This window comes from Nannospalax galili, unplaced genomic scaffold (genome assembly GCF_000622305.1).
Source record: "Nannospalax galili isolate Female #2095 unplaced genomic scaffold, S.galili_v1.0 scaffold893, whole genome shotgun sequence".
NCBI classification, from domain to species: domain Eukaryota; kingdom Metazoa; phylum Chordata; class Mammalia; order Rodentia; family Spalacidae; genus Nannospalax; species Nannospalax galili.
The window spans coordinates 752,650-767,902 of record NW_008333776.1 but is presented as its reverse complement, the minus strand read 5'-3'; the positions used below and the strand labels follow the sequence as shown (position 1 = coordinate 767,902).

At 45.4% G+C, this 15,253-nt stretch overlaps 1 protein-coding gene across 1 annotated transcript in view; it reads right to left on the bottom strand.

Annotated features, from left to right (window-relative positions):
- Window positions 1–1,579: 1,579 nt before the first annotated feature.
- Window positions 1,580–15,253, bottom strand: part of Plb1 (phospholipase B1) — a 129,710-nt gene continuing 116,036 nt past the window's right edge. Inside the window, exons 52-56 of the mRNA XM_029561251.1 lie at window positions 14,206–14,284; window positions 12,545–12,646; window positions 12,001–12,096; window positions 3,898–3,972; window positions 1,580–2,824 (exon numbers count right to left, since the gene is read on the bottom strand). Coding sequence (XP_029417111.1) covers window positions 2,633–2,824; window positions 3,898–3,972; window positions 12,001–12,096; window positions 12,545–12,646; window positions 14,206–14,284 — 544 coding nt within the window. The 3' untranslated portion in view covers window positions 1,580–2,632. The remainder of the gene's footprint in view (window positions 2,825–3,897; window positions 3,973–12,000; window positions 12,097–12,544; window positions 12,647–14,205; window positions 14,285–15,253) is intronic.

The following is a 15,253-nucleotide window of genomic DNA, read 5'->3' as shown; positions in this document are numbered from 1 at the left end:
TTTTGGGTGTTGTCCCAACTAGACTGAATTACCTGAAAGAAAAGAACATGGTACCCTCTGAAGCATACAGGTTCAATGTCACTCATCCAAAATGCACAGGACCAGACTGTTTTGGATTTTGCATTTTTGAGTTTTTGCATATATGTAGTGAGATGTCTTGAGGATGGAACCCAACTCTAAAAATCAAAGTCACTTCTGTTTCATATACACCACCTACATATAGCCAGAAGGTAATTCTATACACTATTTTCAATGCATCTGTTTTCTTTTGTTTTTGGTCTTTTTGAGACAGGGTCTCCTTGTAGCCCCAGCTGTCCTGGAACTCACTATGTAGACCAGGCTGGCCTTGAACTCACAAAGATCCACCTGCCTTTGCCTCCCAAGTGCTGGGATTAAAGGTGTGCGCCACCACACCTGGCTATGTTTTCATTGTAACTTGTCACGTGGGTTCAGGTGTGGCAGTTTCCACTTGTGTTGTAAGTCAGTATTCAAAATGTTTCATATTTTTGAGCATTTTGGATCAGAAAGTTCAACCTGTATAATACCACCGGTTACAAGTAGGCTCTGTTTGGGTTTTAATTTTATTTGGCATTTTTGAGACAAGGTCTCTCTGTAGCTCCAGCCAGTTTGAAACTTGCTATGTAGACCAGGCTGGCCTCAGTTTCATAGAGATCCCCTTGCCTCTGCCTCCTGAGTGCTGGGATTCAAGGTATGTGCCACCATGCAACTTGCTTGTGTTTTAATTTTTTCAGTTTTTGAAAGTATTTGGTGGGAATTGAGGGCCTGGTTTGTAATTGAGTCCCTCTGCAAGAATGCCACTTTGTTCCTGCTAAGGTCAACCAGCCTAGGGCCACTTTAAAAATTTTAAACCCAGATTATTTTGATAGTGTAAATTCTCTAGCCCCCTGCTCAGGTGAGGTCGACTGTGGTTATGAATCTGATGTTTCTCAGAAGGAGGGGCTAAAAGAGGAATGGGGATTCACAGAAAGGAAAGGAAGATGTGGGGTTTAGAACTCTTGGATTTAATAGGTTATCTTTGTTGTGAAACTGTCTCAAACTAGCTAACCAGGGATGTGTGGCTTGGTCACAACACCTTGTAGTCTACTGAAATGAACAGGGGATGCTGTGCTGTTCCCATTATACAGAGGCAGAAAATAAAGCCTCAAACACTGAACTGACTGTGGCTCCTCTCACTTGTCTTTCCAAAAAGAGAGATGATGAACCACCAGGAGAGGAAGGCTGTCAGTCTCTACTCCTGGGGGTCACTGCCCAATCCCCCAGGCCCATCTCTGGGCCTTTCCTCCTGGCAGTCTGGGTCCTGCCTCAGAACTTCACTAAAAACTCCTCATTTTCATTTGTGAAGTGTTTTAAGGTGACACAGCGCCTTCACACATTTAAAAAGTGCTGTGAGACCAACAAAATGGACATTCTCATTCCAGTTCTATAGATAGGACTCTGAGAGGTTGAATTGGAAAAGGGCATGGTCCATCTGAGGTTCCCACTTGGGTTGTCATCCCCCACTTTAGAACTGGAGAGATACCGAACACAAAGGTCATCATGCCAACCTTCCAGATCCTTTTTTGTTTTTATTGAGGTGAAATTTACATGGCATATAATTATTTTTTAAAACTAATAACTCAATTACTTTAGTGCATTCACAGTGTTGTAGGATCACCACGGCCGTTTTCAGTGTTCTTCCTTGGGTTTTGTGCCGACTAAAAGGGAGAATGTGTATGGAGCATTCAAGCTCTGGCCTTGTCCTAGGCTGACTGATAAATGGTCTGCATTTTCAGACTCAGTCTAGATTTCTCTCAGACACCTGCTAATGTAGAGCTAGGAATTATTGCCTAAAATTAGCACCTTGAGAAAATCAGGTGGAAGGGACATGACACAAGAGTGTTCTATTTTTTTTTTCCTCTAAAATGGTATGCTCTCTTCCAGGGAAACTTCCAGAGCAACCTCTTACAGTCTCTCAAGCAGCCAGATACATCTACAAGTAATCAGCTGCATGTTGTCATGTGTTACTTTTGTTCTTTTGAAGGAGTTTGTCCTCTTAGCCAGGCTGTGACATGCACAGCCCAGGAAGCATCACAATGCTCTTATTGTCCTGGGCACAGAGTAGTACAGGTGTGAGCACACACCTATGTGTTGAGTTGAATAGAACAATGACCAGCCAGCTCTAGATTCCAGCCACTGCTGGATGACCAGTGTTTTCTCTCTCTTTGAAACTGTGTTTGGTGGCTGAGGGCATGTTTCCCATAATCCTGAGATGAAGCTAGAATGGGCCAGTCTGGGCCCTGGTCTTGCCTCCCAGGCAACTGTGCCTGAGACAAGACCCAAGCAACTTTGCTCTCATACTTGTGCCCTCAACAGATGAAGGGTAAGAGCTAGGAGCAAGCTAAGCTAAGAACAGAACCGCTTTTCAACAAAGGCTCTGCCCTTTCTTGAAATTTGCCAATTCTAGGAGCATAAAGCTGGAAGCAGGGCAGTTCTCAAGAAGTTGTGACTGTCCCTTTGGCTTCTGAGAGCACCAGGCTTAGAAGCAAGGCTGGCCGTGGTGGCTAGGGCTGCTGCAGTCAAGGATTTGGTGAGGAGTGTGGCTGGGAATTTGGAGGAGGATCCCCTTAGGGTCCTAGAACCTCATAGTATTCAGATTTTCAGGAACATCCTTCCGGCGGCCTTTCACATTTCTCCACAGTATCATTCCAAGGACACCAGCTATGAGGCCACCTATTGCTGCCACCAGCACTTTCCAATAGGACACTTCAGCAGCCTGTTCTGGGAGAAGCTGACTATTCCGAAGGGTGTAGAGGAAGGGACTTTCCTAGGAGAGGAGGCAGGAGGGTCAGAAATTTAGGGGCTCCATCCATCTGGCCAAGTCTCCATCCCTGAGAAAGTGCAATAACCTCACACATCTTCCTAGCATGTCCCTCTAGTAAATCTCCTTCATTCACATTATTCCTGAACCTTCCATCTAAGGATGGGTCTGTCAAATGACTATAACCTCCCTTTGGTTTCTCACCAGCACCTACTTTCCTATCAAATCTGATTTTGAATATAGAATTAGCACAGCTGTGTGGAGCTCTACACTAGTAGTTATGTATACTTGAGCATGGAGGTGGGATATCTTCTCATTGCCCAGTAGGGAGATGTACAGAGACAACCATATCATAAAGGAGAAGGGGTACAAATTGAAGATCAACATGGGTAAGAGAAGATATAACAGAAATCCAGGGACTGAGGGATCTTCTGGGCTCAGAAGGAGGGAAATACTTTCACAGGCAAAATTAGGGGTGAGGAGAAGTAAAAAACACATACATGAGCAATAGTGGGGCTCATCTGGAAGTGGATCCATTTGCCAGAAGTGTGGAGTGTGTAATAATGGGAGGTGGGTCTCCCCTATGGGCAGTGGGGACCAAACAAGAATCTCAACAACCTTGACAAGACTGGAGCTACTTTTCAGGAAGGCCATTCCATGTCTAGGAACAAGTGGAGGATGGTGAATGAGCAGAAGAGAGCTGAAGGGACAGATTAGCCATCTGGTCAGTAGTCTAAGAAAAGAAAGAAAGCAGCACAGATCTCAGGAACAGACACTGTCTTATTGTTTGTCACGTCCCAACCCTGAGCTCCTAGGATAGTGCCTGAAATAGGAGGACTCCTTGGGTGCATGGTGCTCAGATCCTTCAGAAGTAATGAGTGGTTTAGGACACCTGGCCAGTGCTCCCTAGCTTGCTTCCCTGAGTGATGCTTTTGTCATTGGCGCTATTGACTCCTCCCTCCCCTACTCTGTAGCACTCAGAAGAGAAAGTTGGAAGTGATGTAGTGAGTGACAGTGTGCTTAAGTCCCACCCCTCAGGCATCTGCTCCACTCATGACAGAAGACTGGTGTTCACTCACCGAGGAGGGGCACTTGAGTTTGCTTCGGCTGTAGGTGAAGTTATTGGAAGTTGTCTTATGGCCCACTGGTTCCAGCTGGAGAGACAAAAAGGACACCTTAATTGTATTGAAAACTGGGATCTGCTTCCCTGCCAGAGCAGCTGGCTCACATAAGTTGCCCTCTCTTTGAAGAATGGGTTGAAACCAGCAATTTGGTAAGAGCAGAGGCTAGCAGTCCTGGCCAAAATTGGAACCGATTTTTGACCCACAGGATATAAGTCTGAGTTGATGCCCCCAAATTTACTCAGGAAGATACCTAGATACCAGGAAAGAATGGCCAGTCTGGAGTCCATAATGAATCTCTTGAAGGGCTGGGACTGGAACACCCATTGCCTCTCCCTTCGTGGGTGGCTGTGATTATAGACACTGAATTTTCAATTTTATAAAATGGTGCTCATCATATTTACCAACTTGTCCAAATGTGTGGGGCTAGTCAATTTCAGGAAAACTTTGAAAGCATATTGGTTACCATGACATCCTTACTACAGTTGGCTTGTCAACCTTAACAAACTGGAATTTCTTACTTGAGCTGCTTTCTGGGTTGTCACACAGATGAAAACATTTACTTGAAATATCCCAGGGAGCATCTGTGGTTCGGTGGGGTCCTGCTGAATGCTTCCATACCAGGACCCCATGAGACCCAGCAGGAGTCTGCTGCAGCCCCTCCCAGGGTCTTAGGTTAGTAGCCTGTCCTGGCCATGTGGCCCCAAGGAGATCACACCTGGCTCTTCCACCTCGTCTCTCTCCTGAACATCTGGCCTCCATTGTATAATCTGCCTTCTGCCTGTTCCTGGTCAGCAGGGCTTGCCTGTGCAGGAAGTGCAATATTCTATCCATGCTGGTGACCACACCAGATCCATGATCTCATTGTCTGCTGTCTTAATACCTTCCATATCCATTCCTTAGGAACACAGTTAGAGGAAGGAGGGTGGCTCTGCCCTGGGAGAGATGCAGTGAGCCCAGTGGGCAGATGGCTGGGTCCTGGTTTAGTTGACAATGGCCATGCAGTGTCAAGCAGGCCACTTACCTTCCCCAAGTTGCAGAAGGGCTGGTGTTAAATGCTGTCCTAAAAATGTCATTACAGTTGTCTTAGGACATCCAGTAGAATGATGATTTGGAAGCGTGAGCTGGTGGTAGGTTATGGGTACATTTCTACTTTTTTATATTAATAATTTTATGTGTATGAGTGTTTTGCTTGCATGTATGTAAGTGCACCTGTCTACAGTGCCTATGACGGCTAGAAAAGGGTGTTGGATTCCCTGGAACTGGAGTTATAGATGGTTATAAGTTGCCATGTGGGTGCTGGGAACCAAATTCCCTCTCTCTAGGAGCTCTCAGTTAACCCCATGGTTTTGGATGCTACATTCATGTTAATAATGTCACTTTTTTTGTTGTGGTTGTTAAATCTTATGCAGACTTTCTGTTTGAGCACAAGTGTCTTATATTTAGCAGCTTACCCAGTGCCTCTTGTGGATATGTAGAAACAAGTCCCATTTCTCATTCCCCAAACAGTCCTTGATTTCCAAGTAGATGTCTCTTTTTTTTAAAAAAATTAAAGTGTATTTATTGTGTGGGCATGCACACATGTGCAGGTGCCATGGTATGCATGTAGAGGTCAGGGGGTCAACTTGCAGAAGTCCTCTCCTTCCATTATGTAGGATCAAACTCAGGCTGTCAAGTGCCTTTACCTATTGAGCCATCTCATCTGGCCCCCAGATGGTCCCTTAATAGTCAGCCATCCGCTCAGTTTCTTAAACCAGAAAGCAAGAAACTATTGTTACTTCCCCTCAGCCAGTTATAAACGCATTCTCATCCACGCATTCTCATCCACATCTCTCCTCCAATGTTATCACCTGGTCCTAGCCACATTATTCCCTTGCCTGGACATCAGGAGGCTCCTACTGTCTTTGTAGCTTTGATTCTGGTTCATATCTGCACAGCGGCCAGAGGGTAAATGAGAACACGTCAGTCCCCCTGTTTAAAATCACCTGAGGATGTGGCCCTTGCCTGCCTTTCTCATCCTGTTCACTTACCTCCCAAACATCCCCACTGGCTTGTTTGTTCCTCAGATGCTTCATTCCTGACTCCAGGCCACATGGGTCCTATTTCCTGTCCTTGGAACACTGTGGCCCAGACCTTTGCCTCCCTGGCAACCTCTTGACATTTAGTTCACATGCCATCAGTAGGCTTCCTTCGTCCTCACCACTACCCTATGCCCCACCCCCTGGCTTTACTTCTTTTAAAGTCCCAGATATGATCAGACATTACCTGTTGACCTGTCTAACTTGCTTTTTAACTGTCTTTTCCCAGCTATACTATTCACACTCCATGAAAGCAGGGGTGTCCTTTTCTCTGCTAAATTTCTACCACAAAACAGTACTGGATAAATAGTTGTTGGATGAATGGATGGAGACATGGAAGTCACCAGGACCTGAATGGAAAGCTAAGGAGGAAAAGGCTTGGCATAGCTACAGAAGTGCAATTGTTTTCCTAGAACCAACCCTTCCTAAGGCTGACCTTGTGGGTACCAATGATGCAGTCAATCATAGGACTGGGCAAGGTATAATGAGGTTAGCAGCCAACCACAGCACAAGCTGTAATAGGGCTGGCAGCCAATTACAGGTCTGGGCAAGGTACAATGGATCTGACAGTGGTTGGCCTGGTCTGGAGATTCAGAGGAGGTACTTGTGGAACTGGCCTTTGAGTTAAGTGTTTAGGGGTTAGGAAAGGAGGTAAGAAGGAAAACCCAAGTTAGAGGGATGAGCAAGTACCAACACACAGTATAAAACTGCATGGTGGTGAAGTTGCCAGACTGTAGTATAGAGACAGAGGCTTAGGGGGATGGGGGCCAGAGAGGTGAATCTGGGCCAAGTCCCAGAAACTTTGTGTGCTATTAAAGAGCCTGGCCTTGCTGAGCGTGGTGGCATACACCTTTAATCCCAGGACTTGGGAGGTAGAGACAGGTGGATCTCTGTGAGTTTGAGGCCAGCCTGATCTATATAACAAGTTCCTGGCCAGCCAGGGCTATATAGTGAGACCCTGTCTCAAGAAACCTAAAAAATAAAAAAGAGCCTGGCCTACCTCCTTCTAAAAGGAGGTGGGAGCATTGGAAGTTTGAAGGCAGGGACTCAGGTTCTCTTTGGCACAGATTATTTATGCAGCTGCCCTGTAGAGAACAGAGGTCTAGGGCAGTGGTTCATAAGCCCTCTGTGTTAAAATCACCTTGGGAGTTCTTTTGAAAAGTGCTAAGTTGCTGGGTATGGTAGGGAATGCCTTTAATCTTAGCACTCAGGAGACAGAGGTAGGCAGATCTCTGTGAGTTCAAGGCTAGCCTGGTCTACAAGTTCTAAGCCAGTCAGAGCTAGATCCTGTCTCAAAAAAATAAAAAAAGGTTAAGTCTAGGATCCACTCAGACCAACTAAGCTAGATTCTTTGGGGGATAAGCCAAGTCAAGCATTGATATATATTTAAAATTTTTTAATTATGTGTTTGCATGTGTGGATATGTACACATGAGTACCAGCACCCTCAGAGGCCAGGAAAGGATGTTAGGTCCCCTGGAGCTGGAATTACAAGCAGTTATGAGCCACACAATGTAGGTGATGGGAATGAACTCAGGTCCAATGCAACAGTAGTACGTGCTCTTATACTAGATGACAAGATATCTTCAGCCCCGTTGCTGCATTTTTTAAGGACTATGGAAGCTAACACACACAGGGAAACAAATTCAAATCAAATGAGCAGCTTATCCATTTTGGTAAAGAGAGCAACTGGATAATCAGGAACCAGATTTCAGAAACCCCTGACCCCACCTTCCCTTCATCCTATACACTGAGACCACCATGCTGACTTCTAATGCCTTACAGTAAGCTGCTTGCCTTGTTTTTAGTGTGTGTGTGTCTATTTGCCATGGAAATGTGCTTCCTCTCCTTGTGTGACATGCTCCACAGTTTGCTGGTGGACATTTGTAGAGTTACTGGTTTGGGGTTATGATGAATTGTATTCTATTATGTTTCTTTTTGATAGACACTTGTATATTTTTCTATTGAGACAGGGTCTCCTTATAGCCCCAGCTGGCCTGTATGTAGACCAGGCTGGCCTTGACTGCACAGAGATCTGTTTGCCTCTGTCTCCTGAGTGCTGGTGCTAAAGGCATGTACCATCATGCCCAGCCACTTATGAACTTTTCTCTTGGGAATACACTCAGGAGTGGAATTGTTGGGCCTCAGAAAATACACAGGTTCAACATTATTAGATATGTCAGGACTTTCCAAAGTGGTTGTAGACATTGTTTTTAGTGTCTCCAGAGGATTCTCATATGCAGCCAGAGCTGAGAACCCCTGTGTTAGGGGCTGTGAGTCTGGAGACAGGGATCAAATTAAGATTTACGATCGACATAGGGTTTATAGAGAAGGGGTATCATGTAGCAGAGGAGGAACAGGCCTCAGAAGCGGGAGGAACTGCTCTTTATACAATAAGAGAAGGTGAAGGAAGAGGAAGACATCCCCTAGTGCTGCTGTCTCTGTCTTGGCCTCTGCACAGGTCTCTAGAGGAAGAGGTGTGATCTATTAAGAGAGAGGCTAGAGGTGCAGCGATTTAAAGGGCATTTGTTGGCCTAGTAGGGTACCCTGGGAACATCAGCCAAAGCCTGCAGACAGTATGTCATAGGACTCATTTCGAGACGTGAATTCACTGGCTGTATATGTGCTTATCAGGATGGAAGTAGGAGGAGGGAAGTTGGTGTAATGGCTGGGGCACCAGGGGAAGATGTGGACTTTTGTTTCAGTTGTGCCACTAACCAGCTGTGTGAGACTGGGCAAACTGTTTCATGCCTCTGGATTTTAGGACAGAATGTTCTGGCCAGATGATCTCTCAGATCTATTCCAGCTCTAGCAGCCGTTTATTTATTTGATGTGACGGGGTGGAATTCCAGGAAGATGATGATTGGAGAAGTTAGCACAATGCTATAGCTGTATGCCTGAGATAGTTTGGGATGAAAACATGGGACGCTGTAATTATTCCCCCAAATTATATAGAACAAAAAGCTCTGGGATGATTTTAGTTGTGTTTTGCTTTATTTTTGTTGTTTTTAAATTTGGGGTATAGCAGAGATAATAACAGCTGGGGAACCATGGGCAGTCTCTTGTTTATCTTTTGTTTTCATATCTAAACCCCTTCTTCCTACCTTTATGGATTAAAGCTTCTCACCTATGTGAATGGAAAGAATACTGAGCAGTTTTGGAAAGAAGGCCAGAGCCATACTGTCAATTCACTTGGGAGAGATCAATTGACTCAGTCATGTTTGAGTGTCAATATAGCCATCAAGCCTCAGGAGACCCTGGAGGGTCCCAGCTTTAAGCAGGTTTGGCTGTCACCCAGGTAGGAAGGCCCCACTCTGACAGAAAATGTGGGAAGGAAAGATCAAGCGCTTCTTGGAATATGTGGATTCTTTTAAGATCTTGGGGGAAGAAATAAGATGGGAAGTAGATACTCCTTCTCTGGGTGGGGGTGTTAAAAGGAGCAAAGTTATTTGACTTAATCACTGAAGGACAACTGGCCTTCAAAACAAAATCTTCATAAGAAACATAACTGAGCTCAAGACTTATGCTGTACAAACTTCGCTTTTAAAAAATTACGGTACAAATGCCAGGCCTGATGGCATAGGCCTGTCATTCTAGTTACTTGGTGTAGGTTAAGGCAGGAACATCAAAAGTTTAAGGCCTGTCTCAAAATAAAAAGTAAAGGCCCAGTGTGGTGGTACACATCTTTAATCCCAGCACACAGGATGCAGAAGCAGGCAGATCCCTGTGAGTTCAAGACCAGCCTGGTCTACATATCAAGTTCCAGGCCAATGAGGATACAGGGAGACCTTGTCTCAAAATAACTAAGTATAAATAAATTTATAAAAAGTTAAAGAGTGCTAGGATATAGCTCAGTGGTAGAGAGCTTGCCTAGTATGTGTGATGCCCTAAGGTTCAATACCCAATACATAAAACAACAAAACACATAAACACATGCTGTGCAAGTCAGATCCACCGATATTTTGGTACTTGGGAGGCAGGATTGACAGTGTAGGCTAGCTTGGGTTATAAAAGACCAAGAAAATCAAGATAAACTGAGGGGTTGGGTGGGTGGAAGGAAACTCAAAGATGTTTTGATAGCAATTTGGAATCCTGGGTTGAAAGAATATAATGGAAAGTTTTGGAATTGGGCAGACAGATGATGTCAATGGGAGGAAAATCCCAAGACAACAAGTGGAAGAAAGCTGAGTCTGCAAGTAAATAGGCTTACATGCTTCTCTGTAAAGAAGTGGTTGCTAGGAAGGAAGAGGTGACGTAGCTAAGGAGAAAGTCAATATTGTGAGTCAGCTGAGGAAGACCCTGGACAGCTTGGAGTTGCTGGCAGATGTGGGAATATTTGCATAGCAGCGGTGGGCTTGAAACTGCAGGAAAGAGAGCAGGGGTTTAGATTGTTCAGTCACCACGGGAAGCATGTGGGCCAGATGGGTATTGGGTTACACACAGAGCCTAGATCAAAGACATGGAAGGTGTTTTCATTTGCTCGGAGCAAGAAAATGCAGGTATCAAGGGTGTGTGTGTGTGTGCGTGTGTGTTAGACACAGCAAACACAGCTAGCTAATCAGTCAGAAGTGAGTGGCCAGCTGTAAGGGCAGAGGTAAGGCACAGGGCCAGATGCTCATTTCAGAAGGCCTACTCCCTCTCCATTGGAAAAGCCTGTAATAGGTTTCTACCTGGGAGAACAGCTGTATGGATCTTGCTCTTTTGATGTCTATAGCAATATTAGTTGGAGATGTTGAGACTGGATGCTGGAGGGGTAATGGGGTTGATGTTTGTTAAAACTAATGATTGTGCTGACTCTGTATACTTTAAATTTTTGTGTCATTTTCACTGTTTCTTAGATGTTGATACAGATGGCCAGGGAGAGTGCTTGCCCAAGGTCATACATCTGGTGCACTCTCATTCAGTTTGTCTGATTGTGAAGCTATTCTCTCAGCAACACCAGGAACTATAATGGTATGAATACATACATACACACACACACACACACACACACACACACCCTTTAAAAAGGTATGTCAACATGTTATGTATGTGTGGGGAGATGACTTAGTGGATAAAGGTGCTTGCAGCTAAGCCTGATGACCTGAGTTCAATCCCTAGAACCCACATGATGGAGAGAACCAACTCCCACAAGTTGTCTTCTGACCTTCACATTTGTACTGTGGTATGCACACACACATACAATAAATAAATGTAGTATCTTTAAAATTAGAAAAAAAAATTGATTTATTTTATGCACGTGAATATTTTACCTGCATGTTTGTAAGTGCACCCATGTCATGCAATACCTGTGGAAGGCCAGAAGAGGGCATCAGATCCCCTGGAACTGGAGTTACTGATGGTTGCTAGCTGCCATATGGGTGCTGGGAACTGAACCTGGGTCCTCTGCAAGAGCAGCCAGGGTCTTAACCACTGAGCCATCTCTCTAGCCCCCTTTAATTTTTTTTTTAAAATCAGGGGTGGAGTAGAGTGGTAAGATAGCTCAGTGAGTAAAAGCAGTTGCCATGTAAAATTGATGACTTGAGTCTAATCTCTGGAACCCACAGTGGAAAGAGAGAATCAGCACCCACAAGCTGTCCTCTGACCTGCACATACACATTGTGGCATATGTTTATACACAATGGTAAAATAAAAAATTTTAAAATTACATCAGGGCTAGGAGATGGCTCTAAAGGTAAGGGCTTGCTGCTTAAACATGAGGATCCAAGTTCAAATCCAAGAACCCACATAAGAATCCAGGCGTGGTTATGAGCACCTGTAACCTCAGCACTGTGGGGAATAGGCAAAGAGTGAGAGAGCAGGATAGCCAATGTCCTTCTCTGGCTTCTGTGCACCTCTTTCTCTCTCCCCCCCTCCCCCTCTCTCTCAATTAAAAGAATACACCAGGATGAATAAGGTGAGCTTTAGGGAGAAAACAGCCATATCAGTGGTTTGTCATTGTGGGGCTGAGCCAGTATCCTTGGGTTGCTCCCTCAGTCACTCACCATGTTGTTCCAGAGGGCAATGGCCATCTCAGCATGCCCGCGTTCTGAGAAGTGAAAACAGTCTTCGGAAAAGAAGGCGAGGTCCATGCCCCCTCGCTGTGATCAGAGGCAAAGAGGTTACCATCTGCACACAGCTGCCGGCCCGGCTCCCCTCCCAGCTGGTGACCTGGCATTTCTCCTCTCATTTTTTCAACTCTGCCTCCAACTGCATCAGACACTGAGGAAATGTCTCCCAGGTTTCAGATTTGTTTTTAGCAGACGTGAATTATAGCTGCCCCAGTTCATCCCTTTTCTTTAGCGTCCCTGTCCTGACAATCGAAAAATATAATTTCAGGACAATTTTCATTTTGAGGCTGGAGGCTCTGGAGGTAGGATGGGATTGGTCACTATTGATTGTGTCTTTTTTTTTTTTTTCTACTAAGAATGTCTAATTCTAATCACACCAAAGAAAGGTAGAAAAATCCACTTTTAAGAGCCCTCCTAGAGATACCTGGCAAAAATAAAGGCTCCACTCATAAGCCTCCCAGAAATATCTGCAGCTTACCTCGTTTAGTGGGACAAGAGTGTTCTGGAAGAAAGGCTGTACAACAACCGCAAAGTCCTCACGCTGTGTGTATCGGCGCCAGTAGAACGTGGAGATGCCACTCTGGGGATGGAGAAGCTGCTCAGCCCGGCTGGCAAGGCTAGATAGACAGAGTCTACTTCGGCTGCCATGGGTTGGTTGCAACAGCAATGGATTCAACCCAGACAAAAGTGACTTTGTGACCCATGGTATGTATTCATTCTCTTTTAATGAATGCCTGCATCTCAAGGCCCTGTGCTGACTGTCAAAATCAGAGCCCAGGGGCTCTGACTATGGATCTCTAGCCTCCTAGCCCCGTGGGTTTTATCCTGAGAGGCTATTTCTAAGCTGTTGATCATATTGCCTTGGCCACAAGTCTGGCTGCCCTCACCATATGGGGGCAGCCCTCACCTAACTCATGTTGGGAATATCTCAGCACCAAAATGCCTGAACTTAGGAGGGAAGGGGGAGAAAGCACATGGTCATTGGACTTAAGTACCAAAATAATAGGATGCAAATGGATTAGACTAGAAATATGCATCCTAAATACTTCATTATTCAGCTGGTGAAGAGGCAAGAAGGGAAAACCAGAGATGTTGTGAAGGTCCATCAGGTACAGAGTTAACCTAATATGAGAGGTTTCTGAGGTGAAGTGGTCAGGGAGAAGCTTCTCATAGGAGGATTAAGACTTGCCTGGTGAACAGGGATTAGTTTGCAGTAAGGCTCAGGTAGGCATGTCCAGAGAGGGAACAATGGTAGCAGAGGTGGGCAGAGTGTTGAAGGGGTAGACAGAGGGTGAGAGGAAGTGGGAGGTTGTAGGGTGAGGCTAAGTCTTCCGTTCTTAGAGAAGGGAAAGTGAATGGAAGTGAAGAGGTAGAGCCAGGAACAGTAACCATTCCCCACACCCCTCATAAAATTGTGGCTCATAGCACAGGCTACAGGTGAGTGGTAGACTCTACTACTTGGAGGCTACTCTGAAGGTGATGTTGCATTTGCTTAGGGTTGACCCAGGGCCAGGAGACAGTATATCTCCAAACTAACCCCTTGGAGAATCTTTCTCTCCTCTTTCCCTGGCCCTGGGTATCCAATTTGCCTGGATAAATACTTTCAGGGTTAGGTCCTGCCTATGTTTTTTATTTTTATTATTTGTATTTTTGAGACAGGGTCTCCTTGTAGCCCCAGCTGTCCTGGAACTTACTATGTAGGCCAGGCTGGCCTCGAACTCACAAAGATCTGCCTGCCTCTGCCTCCCAAGTGCTGGGATTAAAGGCGTGCGCCACCACTCCTGGCATATTTTTTATTTTATGTATATGTGTGTGTGCCTGAGTGTATAAATGTGCACCATGTGCATTCAGGAGCCCATAGAAGTCAGAAGAGGGCTTTGGATCCCCTGGAACTAGAAATATACAACTCACTGGCTGTAAGCTGCCGTGTGAGTGCTGGGAATTGAACCTGGGTCCTCTGAAAGAGTAGTAAGCATTCTTGGCTGCTAAGCTATCTCTCTAGTCCACTAGGATCTGCCTTTTAGGGAATCACTTGCTCTTAGCCAACTTCTGGTGACCATACAAGTTGTGAGTCCTCATTCAGGGAGCACAGGGGGAGCTCCCAGTGGGGGACAGGAGGAAGAGGGCTTCAAGGCTCACCTGGAGGTTCCAGTTCACTTTCTTCAGCTCCTGTATCACCAGGGAATTTTCAGAGCGTTTAAGGCAGCTGCAGTTGCTTCTATTAGACAAGAAATCTGTGTTACGCTTCCTTGAGCTCTGTTTTCCTGACACATAGGGGAAGTTTCTACCTACAACCTGTGCGTTGCTTAATAGGGATGTGGAATGGAGGGGGCAATGACACACAAGCAACGGTACAACACAAGCTTAGCTGACTCTTGGGCTCATGTAACACAGGAATGAGGTCAAGAAGGTGTTCTGTGGTTTTGAAGTTTCCTAAAATCTCAAGAGTTTAAGGCTTGGTCCCCAGTTGATGGCACCATTAAGCAGTGATAGAGCCTTTAGGAGGTTGAACCCACTTGAAGGAAGTAGTCACCAGGGGCATGCCCCTTCTTTACCCCACCCACTTTGCTTCCTTGTCTCCATGACGCTAGCAGCTTTGTTCCACCACAGATCCAAAGCAAAGGGGCCCAAAGACCATGCACTAAAACCTCTGAAACCATGACTCCACATAATCCTATTCTCATAAATTATTTTGTCACTGTAGTGGATCGCCACAGGGTACTTGTTTATAGTTGGCCCCAAGGCAGGCTCTCCTTCCTGCACAGGCTGCCTGTTCTTCTGATGACTATATCCCAACTACCAGAGAGGGACTGAGCAGAGAAGGGTAGTATTTTGGGAAGACTGCTATGATGGCTCTGTCTTGGGGAATGACTCATTCCCTACAGACATGAAGCCTCTCAGCTGAACCACTGAGTACTTAGGAGTTTCCTCAGGGTCCAGTGTGGGAAGGCTACTGGAAGGCTTAAAATACCTTTGAGAAGGTGGAATGCAATACCAGAGACTGCAGAAACGGACTGGGGCTCTCCTTACCACTTATGGCCGTTCCACCTGGGGGCCTGATTCCTTAGCTATCTTTTTTTTTTTTATTATTTTTATTTTATGTGTATGCGTGTATTGCCTGCATGTAGGTAAGTGCACCCATGTAGTGCAATGCCCACGGTAATCAGAAGAGGCCGTGATTTCCTGG